This window comes from Pseudophryne corroboree, chromosome 6 (assembly GCF_028390025.1).
Source record: "Pseudophryne corroboree isolate aPseCor3 chromosome 6, aPseCor3.hap2, whole genome shotgun sequence".
NCBI classification, from domain to species: domain Eukaryota; kingdom Metazoa; phylum Chordata; class Amphibia; order Anura; family Myobatrachidae; genus Pseudophryne; species Pseudophryne corroboree.
Genome location: NC_086449.1, coordinates 28,578,088 through 28,601,210, shown reverse-complemented (window position 1 = coordinate 28,601,210; position 23,123 = coordinate 28,578,088). Strand labels below are relative to the sequence as shown.

The window sequence follows — 23,123 nt, the reverse complement described above, 5'->3', positions numbered from 1 at the left end:
CGGATTAGGAAAACTGAAGATTTGTTTGTCCTTTAAGACTCCAACAAGATTGGGGGTCCTGCTTCTAAGCAGACTATTGCGCGCTGGATCAGAGGTACCATTCAGCACGCTTATTCCACGGCAGGATTGCTGTTACCAAGTTCGGTAAAGGCCCACTCTACTAGGAAAGTGGGTTCGACCTGGGCGGCTGCCCGGGGTGTCTCGGCATTGCAGATTTGCCGAGCAGCTACTTGGTCAGGTGCAAACACGTTTGCTAAATTTTACAAGTTTGACACCTTGGCTGCTGACGACCTTAAATTTGGTCAGTCAGTTCTGCAGGAACATTACCACTCCCCCCCCCCCCCCCCCCGTACTGGGAGCTTTGGTGCCTCCCCATGGTACTAAAATGGACCCCAGCATCCTCTAGGACGTAAGATAAAATAGGATTTTAATTACCTGCCGGTAAATCCTTTTCTCGTAGTCCGTAGAGGATGCTGGTTGCCCGCTCAGTGCTCATTTTTCCTGCAAAATTACATTTTGTCTTTTACACAGGTTCTCATGTGTTGAGATGTTCACAGCTGTTGCGTTATGCATACACATTGGCATGGGTTATGTTGAAGGCCATGTTAGGCGGCATGTTGTGTAAGGTGTGAGCTGGTGTGAATTTCGCCACTAGTTTAATGTAAAATCTTCTTGCGAAGTTGTCTGTCTCCTCGGGCACAGTTCCTATACTGAGGTCTGGAGGAGGGGCATAGAGGGAGGAGCCAGTTCACACTGTTGAAAAGTCTTAAAGTGCTGAAGGCTCCTGCGGAACAGTCTATACCACATGGTACTAAAATGGACCCCAGCATCCTCTACGGAATACGAGAAAAGGATTTACCGGTAGGTAATTAAAATCCTATTTTCAAATCAGGCTTACTAAGTCAGTTGGCAGACGGCACCGTACTACAGGAAACTTTCCAGAAGCTGGTGGAGGCACAGGTCATTGTGCCAGTTCCTCCCCCTGCGCAGGCCACAGGTTACTATTCGAACCTTTTCGTGATACCAAAACCGGATGGTTCGGTCAGGCCCATTCTGAACCTAAATTCGTTGCACCCCTTTCTAAAGGAGTTCAAGTTCAAGTTGGAGTCTCTCAGGGCGGTGACATCAAGTCTGGAAGATGGGGTATTCCTGGTATACCTGAATATCAAGGATGCGTACCTCCACATTCCGATCTGGCGGCCACATCATGCTTATCTCCGTTTCGCATTGCTGGACTGCCCTTTCCAGTTCCAGGCCCTGCCATTCGGCCTCTCCACAGCACCAAGGGTGTTAACCCAGGTGATGGCAGAAATCCTGTTTATTTTTCATCCACTAGGGGGCACTGGAGTACTCTTGGGATATGGACGGCTTCAGCAGAAAACAGGGCACTGAATGTTTAAATTTAGAACACTCCACCCCTCCATATCCCAGAGTACCTCAGTGTTTTTTCTGTGCTCGACGTAGCAACAGGTTCTGTGGCTGAGTCCACAATTCTTTTGAATATTTTATTTTTTTGTTAATATTTTTCTTTATTCATACACATCCCTTTCCCCCTTCCATAAGGCAGGGTCAGGGATAGTGCAAGCTGCTACTAGCAGCTTTGGCGTGTCGGTCCTCAATAAATGAGCAGCCATACAGACATCCTGCAGAGAGGCTGGCCGGCGCTTGCAGAGAAGCGCTGCTCCGGCCGCCACCGCTGCTCCGGCCACTGCTCAGAGCACTTCAGGACGCGCTCCCCGCTGTCTGTTTCCAGCGTGTCCCGCTACCTAGCTCCCGCTGGCCGCCCCGCATACTGCATCCGCAACGGAGCATACATGGGGGGGAGGGGGGGAGGGGCCCATTACACACTGTAAGTAGAGGGTACAATCAGCGGCACGTGGGGGGATAAACTGCAGCAACAGCAGTATGCTAGGCTGCAGCTATGATTACACAGGATTTTCATACAGGGTTATATATCAGTTTATAACTTGTAACCTGTACTGTGACTATGATTTTAAGCATGGCAGCCATTTTAACCATGCTTCCTGTGTTTTCCTGTTGTGATTCCAGAACGTTCCAGTACTACATCTCTACTCCACCGGAGGCGCAGGGGTGTTAGTAGGAATTTGGGATCACATTTCATAGTACTGGCCACGTGTACTGCACTTGGCCAGATATATATATATAGAGACACCTTCGTACTATTTTACTGAGTCGTGAAAGTGTCTGTTTTTTGTGTATTGTATTGTCTGTCTCCATAATGAGTAAGGCACCAGCAAAAATTAAAAAGCATCACTGCAAAGTCTGTAGCAGTGTGTTACCGGATGGATCTACCACATGTACAGTATGTTTTGTGGATTCGGTTCCGAATACAATTTCTGCTCCGGTTTTAAAGCCAATTTCTTCCCCGGACCCTCCATGGGAAATGCTAGTCAATGTACTGGCTGGGTTGCAATCAGAATTGATCGCCGCTCGACAAGAGCGGGAAGCAGCAAGATCTGAGTCTAGGGTGAGACCGCCAGAACTACCGGAGGCGTCTCCGCCTTGCGAAAGGTCCAAATCCATTTTGGGTAGATGGGATAAATTTCATATGTCGTATGATTTACCAGTTTCTGACGATTCCATGCCAGACCTCACGGCACAAGATGAGGGTGAGGAGGGCGAAGTGGAGTCAGATAGTGAGGATTTTAACAGCTCAGGCATTGATAATCTCATCAGAGCGGTGCGTCAGTCTCTGAAGTTTACAGAAACTGAGGAGCCTCTGACAAATGATCAGGTCGTATTTACTAAACGACAGAGAACTCCAATGTGTTTTCCTGTTTCGGAGTCTCTTAATAAGATTTTAGTAGAAACACGACAGACTCCAGATAAACGGTTTTCTATACCTCGCAGATTTAAGTCTAGTTACCCGTTTCCAGACTCTGACATGTACATGGGAGAATCCACCAATAGTTGATTTGGCAGTGTCGAACCTTACAAAGAAATTAACCAAACCAGTGCCAGCTGCTACTACGCTTAAAGACCCTTCAGATCGCAAAATAGAAACTACGCTAAAGTCCATGTATGTAGCAGCAGGAGTGCTCCTGAGACCTGGCTTGGTTGGTATCTGGGTCACTAAGGCGCTCATAGTATGAATAACAGAACTCAAGTCTGCCCTCCATGACGAACACCTTATACTTCTTGTTGATCAAATGTGTGAGGCTACGGAGTATCACTGTACAGCTTCTACTGACGTCTGTCAGCTCACTTCTCGCCTTTCATCATCGCTAGTTACGGCACGACGAGCACTCTGACTGCGTTCTTGGCAAGCGGAGGCAGAGGTCAAAAGAGGTATAGAGGCGTTACCTTACGGTGGCAAGAAGTTGTTTGGTCCTGAATTGGACACATGGATTTCTGAGGCCACGGGAGGAAAGTCTGTTTTCTTACCATTGCCTCCACCGGTACCAAGACGGAGGTACTCTGGACCTGCGTTCAAATCCTTTAGACCTCAGTCCTTTCGCGGACGTGGCAGAGGAACAGCCACTCCTCATAGACTGGGTCGTGGACGTGGTTTCCAACAAACCAACACAAGTCGTCAGGACGCTAAGGTCACCGACAAGCCAGTGGCATGACGGGCTACCAGCCCATCTCGGTTCTCCAATTGTGGGAGTACGCCTTCAGACGTTCCATTTGGCGTGGTTCCAGACATCCGCGGATGGGTGGATCCGCAATTTAGTGTTAAGAGGTTACAAAATAGAGTTCGACTGTCTTCCGCCACTGCGGTTTTTTAAGACAGGCCTGCCTCTGTCGGACGACAAGAGGGCGGTTCTGCGAATTGCCATTCAGTCCCTACTGGATTCAGCAGTTTTGATTCCGGTCCCTGTACACCAACAGGGTCAGGGTTATTATTCCAGTCTGTTTGTGGTACCGAAGCCGGATGGCTCAGTCAGGCCGAAATTGAACTTAAAGGGTCTCAATCGGTACGTAACTTACTACAGATTCAAGATGGAATCTCTGCGTTCAGTGATTGCTAGTTTAGAGCCAAAGGAATTCATGATTGCGCTAGATCTCAGGGATGCGTACTTACACATTCCGATTTGGCAGCCTCATCAGAGATTCTTGCGCTTTGCAATACGCCAGAACCATTACCAGTTTCAGGCTCTACCGTTTGGCCTTTCGTTAGTGCCTCGGGTATTCACCAAAGTGATGTCTGTGATGATAGCTTATCTCAGATCCCTGGGAGTGACAATAGTTCCGTATTTAGACGATCTGCTCATCAAAGCCCCGTCTCAACAGATGCTTCTCCAACTTGCGCTGCTAACGTACAATGTACTGGTTCACCACGGTTGGATTGTCAACTTCAAGAAATCACATCTAATTCCGTCTCAACGCCTTCAATTCCTAGGTATGATTTTCGATACGGTCAATCAGAGAATTTACCTACCACAACAGAAAGTACAGATTATTCGCCATCTGGTACAATTAGTGCTCAAGCCACGCACAGTCTCGGTACATTTGTGCATTCGCCTCTTAGGAACAATGGTGACGGCATTCGCCTCTTAGGAACAATGGTGGCGGCTTTCTAAGCGCTTCAGTTCGGAAGATTTCACTCACGTCCATTTCAACTGGATGTGCTCGCACAGTGGTCGGGCTCGCATCTGCATATTCACCACAGGGTGAAGTTGTCGCCAAGGGCAATGGTGCCTCTACTTTGGTGGCTCAAGGAACACAATTTAACCGCAGGGAAACTGTTTGGCGGCTGGAATTGGATAATTCTAACGACGGAATCGAGTCTCAGAGGTTGGGGAGCTGTAGTTCAAAATTGTCAACTCCAGGGTCTCTGGGCGGATCACGAAAGATTGCGGTCTATAAATGTCCTGGAACTCCGCGCAATTTACAATGCACTACGGCAAGCAGTACACATGCTTCGCTCTCAGACTGTCTAAGTGCAGTCAAACAACGCAACGGCAGTCGCATACATCAACAAACAAGGAGGAACGAGAAGCCGCATGGCAATGCGGGAAGTAGCTTGAATCCTCAATTGGGCAGAATACCACCAGGTGATATTGTCGGCAGTGTTCATTCTGGGAGTGGACAACTGGGAGGCGGATTATCTCAGCCGTCGGGATTTTCATCCAGGAGAATGGGCATTAAATCCAGAGGTGTTTCACATGTTGGTTCAGCGGTGGGGTTACCCTCAGGTGGACCTGATGGCGTCTCGCCACAATCACCAAACGCTCCAGTATGTGTCCAGAACGAGAGATCCAAAGGCAGTGGCGGTGGATGCTCTCACAATCGCGTGGCCGTACATTCTAGTGTATCTGTTTCCACCGTTTTCGCTGCTCCCTCTGGTGCTAAAACGGATCAAAAGAGAGTCTGTCACAGTCATACTAGTGGCTCCTCATTGGCCTCGAAGAGCTTGGTTCTCGGATCTCCACGGACTACTCGCAGACGATCCTTGGCCGCTCCCTCTACGTCAGGACTTGTTACAACAAGGTCCGTTCCTTTACCCCGATTTAGCGCGGCTGCGTTTGACGGGGTGGCTGTTGAGACCGCCCTCTTGAGAAGAGAGGGCATTCCGGAATCGGTTATACCAACCATGTTACGTGCTAGGAAGCCAGTTACGGCAGCTCATTATTACAGAATTTGGCGTGCCTATATAGGTTGGTGTGAAGCTCGGAAGTTTCCGACATCAGCTTTCAAGTTATCCCGTCTTTTGTTATTTCTCCAGACGGGGTTAGATGGAGGACTGCGTTTATCTACACTAAAGGTGCAGGTATCTGCGTTGTCAATTTATTTTCAAAGACGATTGGCTCTATTGCCGTCGGTACACACGTTTCTGCAAGGTGTCTTCAGAGTACAGCCTCCATTCATTCCACCTACAGCGCCATGGGACTTGAATCTGGTTTTAGATTTCTTACAGTCTTCATATTTTGAACCCTTACAGCAAGTGGATATAAAGTTTCTTACTTGGAAAACAATTTTTCTTCTAGCCTTAGCTTCGGCAAGGCGTGTTTCAGATTTGGGTGCCTTGTCATGCAAGCCACCGTATTTGGTGTTTCATGATGACAGAGCGGAACTTCGGCCGAATCCTGCTTTCTTGCCAAAGGTAGTGTCATCTTTTCACATCAATCAACCAATAGTAGTTCCTGTGTTAACAGCACATTCTGGAACTCTGGATGTGGTACGCGCTTTATGCGTTTATGTATCCCGAACGTCTACAGTTCGTAAGACGGATATGTTGTTTGTTCTCTATAATGCTGCCAAGATGGGTTGGCCAGCTTCTAAGCAGACCTTATCCAGATGGATAAAACTGACCATACGTCAGGCTTACCTTCATGCTAGGTTACAGCCGCCTACATCAGTAACAGCTCATTCCACACGTTCTGTGGGAACGTCATGGGCAGCTGGTCGTGGAGCTTCTACGATGCAGCTTTGCCGTGCGGCTACATGGTCTTCTGTGCACAAGTTTGTACGCTTTTACAAGTTTGATACGTTTGCGGCATCAGCATCTAGCTTTGGCCGCCTAGTGTTACAGGTGCCAAACAGCTCTCCCGCCCACGGGGGAAGCTTTGGTACGTCCCAAGAGTACTCCAGTGACCCCTAGTGGATGAAAAAGAAAATAGGATTTTGGTACTTACCAGGTAAATCCTTTTCTTTGAATTCATAGGGGGCACTGGACGCCCACCCAGAGCAGTTTTACCTGGTTTGTGGTAAGTTCAGGGGATCTTATGGTAACGCACTCTCACCGACTGGTTCAAATTATTAAGTGCTGGTTATGGTGTCAACTGTTTAGTTGTCAGTAACGTTATGAGTCAACTTCATTGTTGTCCGTTATGTTATATGTAATACTCCATTGTCAACCTCTCTATAGCTCCTGTTCGGCTCAGTAAAAAACACTGAGGTACTCTGGGATATGGAGGGGTGGAGTGTTCTAAATTTAAATATTCAGTGCCCTGTTTCCTGCGGAAGCCGTCCATATCCCAAGAGTACTCCAGTGCCCCCTATGGATTCAAAGAAAAGGATTTACTTGGTAAGTACCAAAATCCTATTTTCTTCCCCACAAACAAGTGGTGAACATCATTCCATATCTGGACGATCTGCTGATAAAGGCGTCGTCCAAGGAGAAGCTGCTGCAGTCTATTGTTCTCACAACACGCCTCCTCAACAGTCATGGTTGGAATCTGAACCTTCCAAAGTCACATTTGGAACCAACCCAGAGTTTGTCCTTTCTGGGAATGATCCTGGACACAGAAGTGCAGAAGGTGTTTCTTCCGCAGTAAAAGGCGTTGGTGATACAAACTATGGTCCGGGATGTCCTGAAGCCAGCCCGGGTGTTGGTTCATCAATGCATTCACCTGTTGGGAAAGATGGTGGCCTCTTGCGAGGCTCTCCAGTACGGGAGGTTCCACGCTCGGACCTTCCAACTGGATCTCCTGGACAAGTGGTCGGGATCTCATCTCCACATGCACTAGAGAATTCGTCTGTCGCCAAGTGCCAGGATTTCACCTCCTCTGGTGGTTACAATTACCTCACCTTCTGGAGGGCCACAGTGTTGGGATTCAGGATTGGGTCCTTCTAACCATGGATGCGAGCCTTCGGGGCTGGGGAGCAGTCACTCAAGAAGTGACCTTCCAAGGACGGTGGTCAAGCCTGGAGGCCGGCCTGTCCATCAACATTCTGGAACTGAGAGCCATCTACATCGGTCTTCAGGCGGCCCCTCTTCTAAGAAATCGGGCCATTCAAGTGCAGTTGGACAACGTAACATTGGCTTGCATAAACAGACAAGGCGGAACGAAGAGCAGAGCGGCTATGTCAAAGGTGACAAGAATACTCCTGGCAGAAAAACACGCGTTGGCGCTGTCAGCCATCTTCATTCCGGGAGAAGACAGCTGGGAAGCAGACTTTCTCAGCAGACACGATCTCCATCCAGGGGAGTGGGGTCTCCATCTGGAGGTGTTCAAGGAAATAACAGACCTTTGAAGATTACCCCAAATGACATGATGGTCTCTCGTCCCAGCAAGAAGCTTCAGCATTATTGTTCCAGATCGAGGGACCCACAGGTAGTGGCAGTGGACGCCCTGGTGTCTCCGTGGGTGTTCCAGCCAGTGTACGTGTTTCCACCACTCCCACTCATCCCAAAAATCCTAAAGCTCATAAGGAGAACAAGGGTTCAAGCGATCCTCATTGCCCCAGACTGGCCAAAAAGTGCTTGGTACATGGACCTTCTGAATCTACTGCTGTTTGGGCAACATCATACCTACACCGTGGGAGTTAGGGGGTGTTGGGTAGTCACTCGCCTCTGTAAGGTGTCAGAGCCGCTTCCCCGCTGCAGGACCACCATCCTTAAGGGTGATTGTACCGCGTTCATGGCGCCTTAGCACACACCCCTAACATAAGCCTAAAGGTAAGTAGAGTGAGTACAAACCGGGGTTTCTTGGTGCGGCGCAATCACAGGGGTGGCATACGGACCCTCCATGGGGGGGATCCCATAGCTCCATTGTGTAGACTGGCAAGCGGTTTGGTGCAAAAAGGTACTTATACTACATTTGACACCACAGGAGACTCTTGCTAGTATAAATAAGATGCATAGCTCTGGCTGAGCTATCTCGGGGGGGAGCTAGCTCAGAGCGGGACCAGTGGCTTCCTGACGCCTTCCTCTGCTTCCAGCAGCAGCAGCACGGCACACAGCTTCTCCAGGGACACTTCAGATACACAGGAAACTGGTACAGGGCTGTTAGTAAGGAGGATAGCTGCTATTCTAGATTATAGAGTCCTGAAAAGGACACATTCCGGTGTTGCACCGAACTCGCATTGTAAAATACAGCCTGCAGTCTTACAGAGTCTGCTAGGCTTGGGGTGCTGGTCTTTCTCTCTGGGTCTCCTACTCACATAGCAGTCTGGGCAGGCTTGCTTGTAACGTCTGTGTGTGAGTATTTTGTCTCCTATAAACATGGTAAAACACCAATTATGCATGGTATGTAATACCTGATTCTGACCCTCCGTGGCTGGTTCTCTCTCATGTGAACAATGTAGCCTGTCCGCCCAAATTAGTGAGGCAGCTGGAGGGGGAGTTTCAGGAACCATCCTGGTTAGTTTCTATAAAATGCATGATGGTGGAAATATCCTCTCAATTCTCTGCAAATAGTCAAAAGACACAGCAGCTGCAGCAGGCTGTAGCAGACCTGGCTGCAAAGGCAGAGGACAGACAGACCCCTCTCCCTAGCCCAGGGCCACGTAAGCGTGGGCTGCCTGACTTAACTCTCTGAATCTGATGAAGACGGACAGGAGGAGGGGGAGGAGCTGGAACCTATTACAGAGGATCCATCTCTGGCACAGGGGATTGAACCGCTCATACTTGCTATCAGGGATGTATTAAAAATCCCAGCGGAAGACGCTGCAGTACAGCATTCGTTCTCCTCACAGAAGGATCCTTGGGGATAGGATAATAGAGACTACATTAAAGTCTATTTACACAGCAGCTGGTGTATCACAAAGACCTGTGATAGTGGTTTGCTGGATGACACATGCCATTCACACCTGGGTGGGCCAGATTCAAGAGGGCCTTGTGGGGGATATGTCTCTGTTTTCTCAGTGTAACCATATTCACCATTTAGGATACTGCATGAGTGCCGTGTGATTCTATGGGAGATGGGCGCTATTAATGCAAGGACTACTGCTATGGCAGTGTGTGTGCGCAGAGCTTTGTGGTTGCGTCAGTGGATAGCGGACGCAGATTGTAAGCGGTGTGGAGTCTCTTCCTTTCTCAGGAGAGTGGCTATTCGGGGTTGAGTTGGATATGTGGATTTCGAAAGCTACTGCTGGGAAATCCATGATTCTTCCCTCTGGGGCCCGACCGGCCAGGGGCTCCTACCCAGGGCTGTCTTTACAGATCTTTTTGGACTGCTAGGTTTAGGTCAAGAATCAGAAGCACCTCAAATGCTGCAAGAGACACCAGAAGCAAGACAAGGGGTCTGGGACTGAGGGTCGACAGCAAAAAGATCGACACACCTTTGGTCGACACACCTTATGTCGACACGGACAAATTGTCGACAGGAACAAGGTCGACATGGAAAAATGTCGACATGAGTTTTTTTGGTGTCGTTTTCTTCGTAGAGTGACCGGGAACCCCAATTAGTGCACCGCGCCCCCTCGCATGGGTCGCTTCGCTCGCCATGCTTCGGGCATGGTGCCTTCGCTTCGCTCGGCAAACTTTACCGTTCCAATCGTAGTCCACGGGGATCGTTAAGTATGAAAAGGTTCAAAAAAGAAAAAAATCGTGAAAAAGTCATGTCGACCCTTTTCCATGTCGACCTTTTGTCCATGTCGACCTAAAGCGTGTCGACCAATTGGCGTCGGCCTTTTTGCTGTCGACCTGGAGTCCGGATACCCAAGACAAGAAAACCAACCACTGCAGGTTCTTTGGAACAAAGCACCAGCCCTGCTTCCCCCAAGGCCTTGACATGACTGTGCTCTCTCACCCCGAGGGAATCTCGAGGTGGGAGCTCGGTTGCGTCACTTCAGCCACATCTGGGAAAACTCCTGCCAGGATGTCTGTTTAAAGGAGCTAATTTCTCAGGGCTACAAGCTGGAGTGCAACAGTGCTCCTCCCCGCCGATTTTTCAAATCAAGCTTACCAGTTTTGGAGGATACTCGAGTTACACTGCAACAGGCCATCCTGAAGCTGGTCTAGTCTCAAGTCATTGTTCCAGTGCCACTGCAACAACAGGGAGAGGGTTACTTCTCCAACCTGTTTGTGGTACCAAAACTGGACAGTTCAGTAAGGCCCATTTTGAATCTAAAATCCTTGAGCCCTTATCTAAAGTTCAATATGGAATCCTTAAGAGCAGTGATTTTGGGTCTGGAAGAACAGGAGTTCTTGGTTTCGCTGGATATAAAGGATGCTTATCTCCATATCCCGATTTGGCTCAGAAGGTTTTCCTCCTAGAGGACAAGGCAAGGACGCTCCAGGAGATGGCCCGAGCGGTTCTAAGGCCGAACCGGATTTCCATCCATCTTTGCATACGGAAGGTTCCACGCCAGAACAATTTTGATTCGATCTCTTGAGCAAGGGTCCGGATCATATCTTCAGATGCATCGGATCATACGTCTCTCGCCTCAGGCCAGGATTTCCCTCCTGTGGTGGTTACAGTCCTCAAACCTGCTGGAAGGTCAAAGTTTCGGGGTTCAGGATTGGATCCTCCTCACAACGGATGCGAGTCTGAGAGGTTGGGGAGCTGTCGCCCGAGGGGCACAGTTCCAGGGCAGGTGGTCATCCCATGAAGCCCTACTTCCAATCAACATTCTGGAACTTTGGGTGATCTACAACGCTTTGCTTCAGGCCCCTCCTCTGCCCTGGGATGAGGCCATTCAAGTTCAGTCAGACAACACCACGGCAGTGGCATACATCAATGGACAGGGAGGAACAAAGAGCAGAGCCTGCATGCGAGAAGTGTCAAGGTTACTCCTCTGGGCAGAAAGAAACGCAAGAGCAATGTTGGCCATTCTTATTCGGGGGGGGGGGGGGTGTGGACAACTGGGAAGCGGACTTCCTGAAACGTCACGATCTCCGCCCGGGAGAGTGTGGCTCCATCAGCAGGTGTTTCAGCAGATCACTAACCTATGGGGCTGCCTGCAGATATACTTGATGGCATTTCTGCTCAACAAGAAGCTTCGCCAGTATTGTTCAAGAACCAGGGACCCTCGGGCAATAGCAGTGGATTCACTGACGACACCGTGGCCTTACAGGTTGGTCTACCTGTTTCCTCGATTCTGTTGCTACTGAGGGTGCTAAAGAGAATCAGGCATCAGAGTCCAGGCAATTCTGATTGCCCCAGACTGGCCTCAGAGCACATGGTACGCTAATCTTCTAGACATGTCCGTCAAAGACCCTTGGCTTCTACCAATGAGAAGAGACCTTCAACAGGGCCCATTAATTTTCCTGGACTTACGGCGGCTTTGTTTGATGGCATAGAGGTTGAGCGGAACATTCTAGCTCACAGAGGCCTTTCCAGAAAGGTTATTGCAACCATGGTTCAGGCCAGGAAGCCTGTGACATCAAAGCACTACCATCATATCTGGAGGAGATATGTCTCTTGGGGGGTAATTCCAAGTTGATCGCAGCAGGAATTTGGAATTACCCCCTTGGTGCGATGAGCGCAAGTATCCTCATGCGGATTTTCACTTTGGACATTTCTTACGTTTTCCTGCAGGCTGGAGTGGATATTGGTTTACGTCTGAGCTCTCTTAAGATCCAGATTTCAGTCCTTTCTATTTCTTCCAGAAGAAGTTGGCAATGTTGCCAGAAGTTCAGACATTCCTGCAAGGGATACTTGCCACCAACGGCACCCTGGGATTTGAATGTGGTATTGAAATTTCTAGTCTTCTTGGTTTGAACCTATGATATCGGTAGAAAACAAGTAACTTACGTGGAAGATGGTAATGTTACTGGCCCTGGATTCTGCTAGGCGTGTTTTAGAATCATGGGCCTTATCATGTAGAAGTCCATACTTGGTCTTTTACGAAGACAGAGCAGAGCTCAGGACTAGGCAGCAGTTCCTGCCGAAGGTTGCCTCTGCATTCCGCTTGAACCAACTTATTTAGTTCCGTCTAGTTCTGTTGCTTCTGCTCCTCCGGAGGCATTGGATGCTGTGCGAGCCTTGAAGATCTGTATCACGAGGACAGCTTGGATCAGAAAGACTGATTCACTGTTTGTGCTCTATGATGCGCAGAAAAAGGGTTACCCTGCTTTGAAGCAGTCCATTGCTTGTTGGCGTAGGTTGACTATCCAACAGGCCTGTGTCAGCAGCCTTGCCTGTTCCACAGTCTCTGAAGGCCCACTCTACAAAATCCGGTGGGTTCTTCCTGGGCGGCACCCGTGGAGTTTCAACCTTGCAACTATGCAGAGCTGCTACCTGGACTGGGAAGAACACCTTTATGAAGTTCTACAAGTTTGATACCCTGGTCAAAGAGGATACCCAGTTTTGGCAGATGGTGCTGCAGATGTCTCCGCCCGTTCCAGACCGTTTTGGAAGCTTTGGGACGTCCCGATCGTACTAAGTGACCCCAGTATCCCTTATGGATGCTAGAGAAAATAGGATTTTAATTACCTACCGGTAAATCCTTTTCTCGTAGTCCATCAGGGATACTGTGCGCTCACCCCAGTGCGTTGCATTTTCTGCAGGTTTTTCTTATATAAAAGTTTACCTGTTCAGCTGTTGCTGCTGTTTTGTTACCAGCAGTTGCTTGTCGGTTTATGTTGTGTTGTGCTGGTGCATTAATTTTGCCAATCGTTTATGTTCCTTCTCAGGTATGTCCATTCTCCTTTGGGCACAGTTTTACCTAGACTGGCTGTAGGGGGTGGGGGCATAGAGGGGAGAAATTTAGGGTCCACCGGCTCCTTTGGGCCCCATCTTACTAAGTGACCCCAGTATCCCTTATGTGCTACGAGAAAAGGATTTACAGTTCGCTAATTAAAATCCTATTTTTCTTACAGGAGAAGTAAGGAGCAAGATTCATATTAAGAATATTACAAGATGTTGGCGGAAGGGACATTGTAATTTGATCAATCCAACTAAAGACTTCATTTCTCCTTACACCTCTGGAGGAGTCACAGAATCTTTTCATTTTCTGGATAAACAAAACTGTCAATAAGTAATTTACATCTCATTTCCTATATGATGAGTCTCCCAGGAGAGAGATATCAGTGCTCCGAGTGTGACAAACGCTTCAAATGTAAATCAGAGCTTCTCAGACATGAGAGGAGTCACACAGGAGAGAGACCATTTACATGTTCTGAGTGCAGAAAATGGTTTACCTCCAAGCGACAACTTGTCAAACATGGGAAGTGTCACACGGCAGAGAGACCATATAAATGTTCAGAATGCAGCAAATGTTTTTGTGGGAAGTCACAACTTGTTACACATGAGAGGATTCACACAGGAGAGAAACCATTTAAATGCTCTGAATGCAGCAAATGTTTTTCTAACAAGCCGAACCTTGTTAAACATCAGAGGAGTCACACAGGAGAGAAACCGTATAAATGCTCCGAATGCAGCAAGTGTTTTTCCGATACGTCACAACTTCTCAGTCATCAGAGGATTCACACAGGAGAGAAACCATTTAAATGCTCTGAATGTAGTAAGTCTTTTTCCCGTAAGTCACATCTTCTCGGTCATCAGATGATTCACACAGGACAGAAACCATTTAAATGCTCTGAATGTAGTAAGTGTTTTTCCCATAAGTCAAATCTAGTCAGACATCAGATTATTCACACAGGAGAGAAATTATTTAAATGCGCTGAATGCAGCAAGGGTTTTTCTGATAACTCCCATCTAGTCAGACATCAGAGGATTCACACAGGAGAGAAGCCATTTAAATGCTCTGAGTGCAGCAAAGGTTTTTCTTCAAAGGAACAACTTGTCGGACATCAGATGATTCACACAGGAGAGAAACCATTTAAATGCTCTGAATGTAGCAAGTGTTTTATCTCCAAGCAAAAACTGGTTATACATCAGAGGAGTCACACAGGAGAGAAACCATTTAAATGCTCTGAATGTAGCAAGTATATTTCTTCCAAGCGACAACTTGTTATGCATCAGATGATTCACACAGGAGAGAAACCATTTAAATGCTCTGAATGTAGCAAGTGTTTTATCTCCAAGCAAAATCTGGTTATGCATCAGATGAGTCACACAGGAGAGAAACCATTTAAATGCTCTGAATGTAGCAAGTGTTTCTCTATCGTCCTAGTGGATGCTGGGGTTCCTGAAAGGACCATGGGGAATAGCGGCTCCGCAGGAGACAGGGCACAAAAAGTAAAGCTTTAGGATCAGGTGGTGTGCACTGGCTCCTCCCCCTATGACCCTCCTCCAAGCCAGTTAGATTTTTGTGCCCGGCCGAGAAGGGTGCAATCTAGGTGGCTCTCCTAAAGAGCTGCTTAGGAAAGTTTAGCTTAGGTTTTTTATTTTACAGTGAGTCCTGCTGGCAACAGGATCACTGCAACGAGGGACTTAGGGGAGAAGAAGTGAACTCACCTGCGTGCAGGATGGATTGGCTTCTTGGCTACTGGACATCAGCTCCAGAGGGACGATCACAGGTACAGCCTGGATGGTCACCGGAGCCTTGCCGCCGGCCCCCTTGCAGATGCTGAAGTAAGAAGAGGTCCAGAATCGGCGGCAGAAGACTCCTCAGTCTTCTAAAGGTAGCGCACAGCACTGCAGCTGTGCGCCATTTTCCTCTCAGCACACTTCACACGGCAGTCACTGAGGGTGCAGGGCGCTGGGAGGGGGGCGCCCTGGGAGGCAAATGAATACCTAATTTGGCTAAAAATACCTCACATATAGCCTCCGGAGGCTATATGGAGATATTTAACCCCTGCCAGAATCCGTTAAGAGCGGGAGACGAGGCCGCCGAAAAAGGGGCGGGGCCTATCTCCTCAGCACACAGCGCCATTTTCCCTCACAGAAAGGCTGGAGGGAAGGCTCCCAGGCTCTCCCCTGCACTGCACTACAGAAACAGGGTTAAAACAGAGAGGGGGGGCACTAATTTGGCGATATGCTTATATATATATATATATTAAGATGCTATAAGGGAAAACACTTATATAAGGTTGTCCCTATATAATTATAGCGTTTTGGTGTGTGCTGGCAAACTCTCCCTCTGTCTCTCCAAAGGGCTAGTGGGTCCTGTCCTCTATCAGAGCATTCCCTGTGTGTGTGCTGTGTGTCGGTACGTGTGTGTCGACAGGTAGGAGGACGATGTTGGTGAGGAGGCGGAGCAATTGCCTGTAATGGTGATGTCACTCTCTAGGGAGTCGACACCGGAATGGATGGCTTATTTAGGAAATTACGTGATAATGTCAACACGCTGCAAGGTCGGTTGACGACATGAGACGGCCGACAAACAATTAGTACGGTCCAGACGTCTCAAAAACACCGTCAAGGGTTTTTAAAACGCCCGTTTACTTTAGTCGGTCGACACAGACACAGACAGGGACACTGAATCCAGTGTCGACGGTGAATAAACAAACGTATTCCTTATTAGGGCCACACGTTAAAGGCAACGAAGGAGGTGTTACGTATTTCTGATACTACAAGTACCACAAAAGAGGGTATTATGTGGGATGTGAAAAAACTACCATAGTTTTTCCTGAATCAGATAAATTAAATAAAGTGTGTGATGATGCGTGGGTTCCCCCCGATAGAAAATTATGGGCGGTATACCCTTTCCCGCCAGAAGTTAGGGCGCGTTGGGAAACACCCTTTAAGGTGGATAAGGCGCTCACACGCTTATCAAAACAAGTGGCGGTACCGTCTATAGATAGGGCCGTCCTCAAGGACCAGCTGACAAGGCTGGAAAATATAATAAAAAGTATATACACACACACTGGTGTTATACTGCGGCCAGCGATCGCCTCAGCCTGGATGTGCAGAGCTAGGGTGGCTTGGTCGGATTCCCTGACTAAAAATATTGATACCCTTGACAGGGACAGTATTTTATTGACTATAGAGCATTTCTATATATGCGAGATGCACAGAGGGATATTTGCACTCTGGCATCATGAATAAACGCGATGTCCATAACTGCCAGAAGATGTTATGGACACGACAGTGGTCAGGTGATGCAGATTCCAAACGGCACAGTATGGCCGTATACAGGAAGAGGACTTGTTTGGGGTCGGTCCATCGGACCTGGTGGTCACGGCAACTGCTGGAAAATCCACCGTTTTTTACCCTAAGTCACATCTCTGCAGAAAAAGACACCGTCTTTTCAGCCTCAGTCCTCTCGTCCCTATAAGATCATATCTGCCCAGGGATAGAGGAAAGGGAAGAAGACTGCAGCAGGCAGCCCATTCCCAGGAACAGAAGCGTTCCACCGCGTCTGACAAGTTCTCAGCATGGCGCTGAGACCGTACAGGACCCCTGGATCCTACAAGTAGTATCCCGGGGGTACAGATGGGAATGTCGAGACGTTTCCCCTTCGCAGGCTCCTGAAGTCTGCTTTACCAAGTCTCCCTCCGACAAGGAGGTAGTATGGGAAAAAATTCACAAGCTGTATTCCCAGCAGGTGATAATTAAATTACCCCTCCTACAGAAAAGGGGTATTATTCCACACTATATTGTGGTACTGAAGCCAGAAGGCTAGGTGAGACTTATTCTAAAAAAATTTTTTTGAACACTTACAAAGGTTCAAATTAAGATGAAGTCACTCAGAGCAGTGATAACGAACCAGGAATAAGGGGACTATATAGTGTCCCGGGACATCAGGGATGCTTACCTCTATGTCCCAAATTTGCCCTTCTCACTAAGGGTACCTCAGGTTCGTGGTGCAGAACTGTCACTATCAGTTTCAGACGCTGCCGTTTGGATTGTCCACGGCACCCTGGGGTCTTTACCAAGGTAATGGCCGAATTGATGATTCTTCTTCGAAGAAAAGGCGTCTTAATTATCCCTTACTTGGACGATCTCCTGATAGGGGCATAGTCCAGGGAACAGTTGGAGGTCGGAGTAGCACTATCTCGGATACTGCTACAATCAGCACGGGTGGATTCTAAATATTCCAAAATCGCAGCTGATCCCGACGACACGTCTGCTGTGCCTAGGGATGATTCTGGACACAGTCCAGAAAAAGGTGTTTCTCCCGGAAGAGAAAGCCAGGGAGTTATCCGAGCAAGTCAGGAACCTCCTAAAAACAGTGCATCATTGCACAAGGGTCCTGGTAAAAATGGTGGCTTCCTACGAAGCAATTCCATTCGGCAGATTTCGCGTAAGAACTTTTCAGTGGGATCTGCTGGACAAATGGTCCGGATCGCATCTTCAGATGCATCAGCGGATAACCCAATATCCAAGGACAAGGGTGTCTCTCCTGTGGTGGTTATAGAGTGCTCATCTTCTAGAGGGCAGCAGCTTCGGCATTCAGGATTGGATGCTGGTAACCACGGAGCCCAGCCTGAGAGGCTGGGGAGCAGTCACACAAGGAAAAAATTTCCAGGGAGTGTGATCAAGTATGGAGACTTTTCTCCACATAAATATACTGGAGCTAAGGGTAAATTTATAATGCTCTAAGCTTAGCAAGACCTCTGCTTCAAGGTCAGCCGGTATTGATCCAGTGGGAAAAACATCACGGCAGTCGCCCACGTAAACAGACAGGGCGACACAAGAAGCAGGAGGGCAATGGCAGAAACTGCAAGGACTTTTCGCTGGGCGGAAAATCATGTGATAACACTGTCAGCAGTTTTTCATCCCGGGAATGGAAACTGGGAAGCAGACTTCCTCAGCACGACCTCCACCCGGGAGAGTGGAAACTTCATTGAGAAGTTTTTTCCACATGATTGTAAACCGTTGGGAAATACCAAAGGTGGACATGATGGCGTCCCGTCTGAACAAAAAACGGGACAGGTATTGCGCCAGGTCAAGAGACCCTCAGGCAATAGATGTGGACGTTCTGGTAACACCGTGGGTGTACCAGTCGGTGTATGTGTTCCCTCCTCTGCTTCTCATACCTAAGGTGCTGAGAATTATAAGACGTAGAGGAGTAAGAACTATACTCATGGCTCCGGATTGGCCAAGAAGGACTTGGTACCCGGAACTTCAAGAGATGCTTACAGAGGTCTTATGGCCTCTGCCGCTAAGAAGGGACTTGCTTCAGCAAGTACCATGTCTGTTCCAAGACTTACCGCAGCTGCGTTTGTCGGCATGGCGATGGAAAGCCGGATCCTAAGGGAAAAAAGGCATTCCGGAAGAGGTCATTCCTACCCTGGTCAAAGCCAGAAAGGAGGTGACCGCACAACATTATCACCACGTGTGGCGAAAATATGTTGCGTGGTGTGAGGCCAGGAAGGCCCACAAAGAAATTTCAACTCGGTCGTTTCCTGCATTTCCTGAAAACAGGAGTGTCTATGGGCCTCAAATTGGGGTCCATTAAGGTTCAAATTCGGCCCTGTAAATTTTCTTCCAGAAAGAATTGGCTTCAGTTCCTGAAGTCCAGAAGTTTAATCAAGGGAGTATTGCATATACAAACCCCTTTTTTGTGCCTCCAGTGGCACTGTGGGATCTCAACGTAGTTCTGGGATTCCTCAAATCACATTGGTTTAAAACCAGTCAAATATGTGGATTTGAAGCATCTCACATAAAAAGTGACCATGCTCTTGGCCCTGGCCTGGACCAGGCGAGTGTCAAATTGGTGGTTTTTTCTCAAAAAAGCCCATATCTGTTTGTCCATTCGGACAGGGCAGAGCTGCGGACTCGTCCCCAGTTCTCTCCCTAAGGTGGTGTCAGTGTTTCACCTGAACCAGCTTATTGTGGTGCCTTGCACCTACTAGGGACTTGGAGGACTCCAAGTTGCTAGGAGTTGTCAGGGCCCTGAAAATATGTTCCAGGACAGCTGGAGTCAGAAAATCTGACTCGCTGTTTATACTGTATGCACCCAACAAGTTGGGTGCGCCTGCTTCTAAGCAGGCGATTGCTCGTTGGATTTGTAACACAATTCAACTTGCACATTCTGAGGCAGGCCTGCCACAGTCTAAATCGGTTAAGGCCCATTCCACAAGGAAGGTGGGCTCATCTTGGGCGGCTGCCCGAGAGGTCTCGGCATTACAACTCTGCCGAGCAGCTACGTGGTCAGGGGAGAACACGTTTGTAAAATTCTACAAATTTGATATCCTGGCAAAAGAGGACCTGGAGTTCTCTCATTCGGTGCTGCAGAGTCATCCGCACTCTCCCGCCCGTTTGGGAGCTTTGGTATAATCCCCATGGTCCTTTCAGGAACCCCAGCATCCACTAGGACGATAGAGAAAATAAGAATTTACTTACCGATAATTCTATTTCTCGGAGTCCGTAGTGGATGCTGGGCGCCCATCCCAAGTGCGGATTATCTGCAATACTTGTACATAGTTCCAAAAATCGGGTTATTATTGTTGTGAGCCATCTTTTCAGAGGCTCCGCTGTTATCATACTGTTAACTGGGTTTAGATCACAAGTTGTACGGTGTGATTGGTGTGGCTGGTATGAGTCTTACCCGGGATTCAAAATTCCTCCCTTATTGTGTACGCTCGTCCGGGCACAGTACCTAACTGGCTTGGAGGAGGGTCATAGGGGGAGGAGCCAGTGCACACCACCTGATCCTAAAGCTTTACTTTTTGTGCCCTGTCTCCTGCGGAGCCGCTATTCCCCATGGTCCTTTCAGGAACCCCAGCATCCACTACGGACTCCGAGAAATAGAATTATCGGTAAGTAAATTCTTATTTTTTCTCATACACATTATCTTATCAGTCATCAGATGAGTCACACAGGAGAGAAACCATTTAAATGCTCTGAATGTTGCAAGTGTTTTTCCCATAAGCATTATCTTCTCAGTCATCAGAGGAGTCACACAGGAGAAAAACCATTTAAATGCTCTGAATGTAGCAAGTGGTTTTCCCATAAGTCAAATCTAGTCCATCATCAATGCAGTCAAACAGGAGAGAAACCGTTTAAATGCTCTGAATGTAGTAAGTCTTTTTCCCGTAAGTCATATCTTCTCAGTCATCAGATGATTCACACAGGAGAGAAACCATTTAAATGCTCTGAATGTAGTAAGTGTTTTTCCCATAAGTCAAATCTAGTCAGTCATCAGATTATTCACACAGGAGAGAAACCGTTTAAATGCTCTGAATGTAGCAAGTGTTTTTCCTATCAGTCACAATTTCTCAGTCATCAGATGAGTCACACTGTAGAGAAACCATTTAAATGCTCTGAATGTAGCAGGTGTTTTACCTCCAAGCAAAATCTGGTAATACATCAAAGGAGTCACACAGGAGAGAAACCATTTAAATGCCCTGAATGTAGCAAGTGTTTTTCCCATAAGCAATATCTTCTCCGTCATCAGAGGATTCACACCGGAGAGAAACCATTTAAATGCTCTGAATGTAGCAAGTGTTTTTCCAATAAGCATTATCTTCTCATTCATCAGAGGATTCACACCGGAGAGAAACCGTTTACATGCTCTGAATGTAGCAAGTGTTTTTCCTCCAAGCAACAACTTGTTATACATCAGAGGATTCACACAGGAGAGAAACCGTTTACATGCTCTGAATGTAGCAAGTGTTTTACCTCCAAGCAACAACTTGTTATACATCAGAGGATTCACACAGGAGAGGAACCATTTAAATGCTCTGAATGTAGCAAGTGTTTTACCTCCAAGCTGCTCCTTGTTATACATCAGAGGAGTCACACAGGAGAGAAACCTTATAAATGCTCTGAATGTAGCAAGTGTTTTATCTCCAAGAGAACACTTGCTATACATCATAGGATTCACACAGGAGAGAAATATATACAGATCCAGGAAAAGTAATGTTCTCACTCTGTTCGTATTATCCAACAATAGATGGTAATAACATTTTCCCTTTATTTCCAATGAAATCGTCCATGTAAGTAAACAAGAAACAAAACCGTTTGATAGTGTAATATTGCCAAAAACTTTGAACACCATGCGTGAATATTATACGTACACACAGCTGGAGATGAATCTCAAACTGTGTATATATCTGGCGCTAAAATGCAATATGTAATAATAATTTACCGGATGGTAATCAATACAAAAATCGTGACTTAAGGGCTGCTGAGCAAAACAGCTGGTTAGGCTGAACAACAAATTGAGACACAAATAAAGAAAAAATGCTCTGCGCTCCAGAATTCACTAAGAATTAATTGATTAAGTGCAGTCTAGCAAGGAGAATAATTGACTCAATGAGGCTTGACCTTTTTTGTAAAGAAAGTATTTTATCAGACAATTATTAGCACAAAAACACATAAGACAAACAATACATAAATGTACAGCAGTTTAAAAATCAGAGGTTTCCACCTCTTGCATGTGTAAACAGATACACTGTATGTATCTTTGTGAGCGTGCTGTTTAAACAGCATACAATGTATCTAAAGTGCAAACCAGATATCTTAAATGAAAGGCTCTCTATAGAGAATGTCAATTGATTCTGACACTGGCGTCCCAGTGTGAGATCATATAAATGTCCACAGAAGGCTCCACAGTAACTAATACGTAATTAATAGAGGCAAAACAAACAGTAATAATTACCCCCGTGCTGGTTCCTGGGATTTAATGCAGAGTCCTGTATGCATTTGCACGAGGTGAATGTAAAGATTTGTAGTTGATGCCACAATGATAATTAGAGGACAGACTTGCTGAAATACTTATTCTCCGTTGAAGTAGCCGTCAGTTAACCATACAATGGTGACGTGTAGGAAATTTCCCAGCAAGGGTCGTGATCCGTTCGGCTAGCGGTAACAGCATAAGACGGCAGAGCCGCTGATGGCTGGTGCTGTAATGGTCTCACAGCGGAGAGCCGTTTGTGTCCAGCTGGCCGTAGCGGAATTCCGATGTAAAAGTGCCGTAGGTAACTGAACTACTTTTTACCTCGCCGCGGAGGTATGGTTCCTGTAGGTCAATTGGCTTCAGTGTGGACAGGGACGGAGTATCAGGACCGAGATGGTAGGAGCCTGTCTGTGGAGTAACAGATATCCACTGCACTGAACTCGTAGAAAGGGGCGTCAACGCGTTTCATCTCCTAGCAACGGAGACTTCCTCTTATCATTGTGGCATCAACTACAAATCTTTACATTCACCTCGTGCAAATGCATACAGGACTCTGCATTAAATCCCAGGAACCAGCACGGGGGTAATTATTACTTTGTTTTGCCTCTATTAATTACATATTAGTTACTGTGGAGCCTTCTGTGGACATTTATATGATCTCACACTGGGACGCCAGTGTCGGAATCAATTGACATTCTCTATAGAGAGCCTTTCATTTAAGATATCTGGTTTGCACTTTAGATACATTGTATGCTGTTTAAACAGCACGCTCACAAAGATAGATAGTGTTTCTGTTTACACATGCAAGAGGTGAAAACCTCTGATTTTTAAACTGCTGTACATTTATGTATTGTTTGTCTTATGTGTTTTTGTGCTAATAATTGTCTGATAAAATATTTTCTTTACAAAAAAGGTCAAGCCTCATTGAGTCAATTATTCTCCTTGCTAGACTGCACTTAATTAATCAATTAATGAATTCTTAGTGAATTCTGGAGCGCAGAGCATTTTTTCTTTAACCATGCGTGAATGTCTGAAGGAAAGTGGTGGAAACTGTCCCGTCTAAGAGGTCAAGGTTC

The 23,123-nt window shown here is 47.2% G+C and overlaps 1 protein-coding gene across 1 annotated transcript; it reads left to right on the top strand.

The window, feature by feature from the left end:
* Positions 1–7,542: 7,542 nt before the first annotated feature.
* On the top strand, positions 7,543–21,288 carry LOC134934158 (zinc finger protein 260-like). Its single transcript, XM_063929656.1, has 4 exons — positions 7,543–7,719; positions 12,242–12,323; positions 13,651–14,702; positions 20,452–21,288. Exons 1-4 carry the CDS (start codon positions 7,543–7,545, stop codon positions 21,286–21,288), a joined length of 2,148 nt encoding a protein of 715 aa, XP_063785726.1.
* The last annotated feature ends 1,835 nt before the right edge of the window (positions 21,289–23,123 follow it).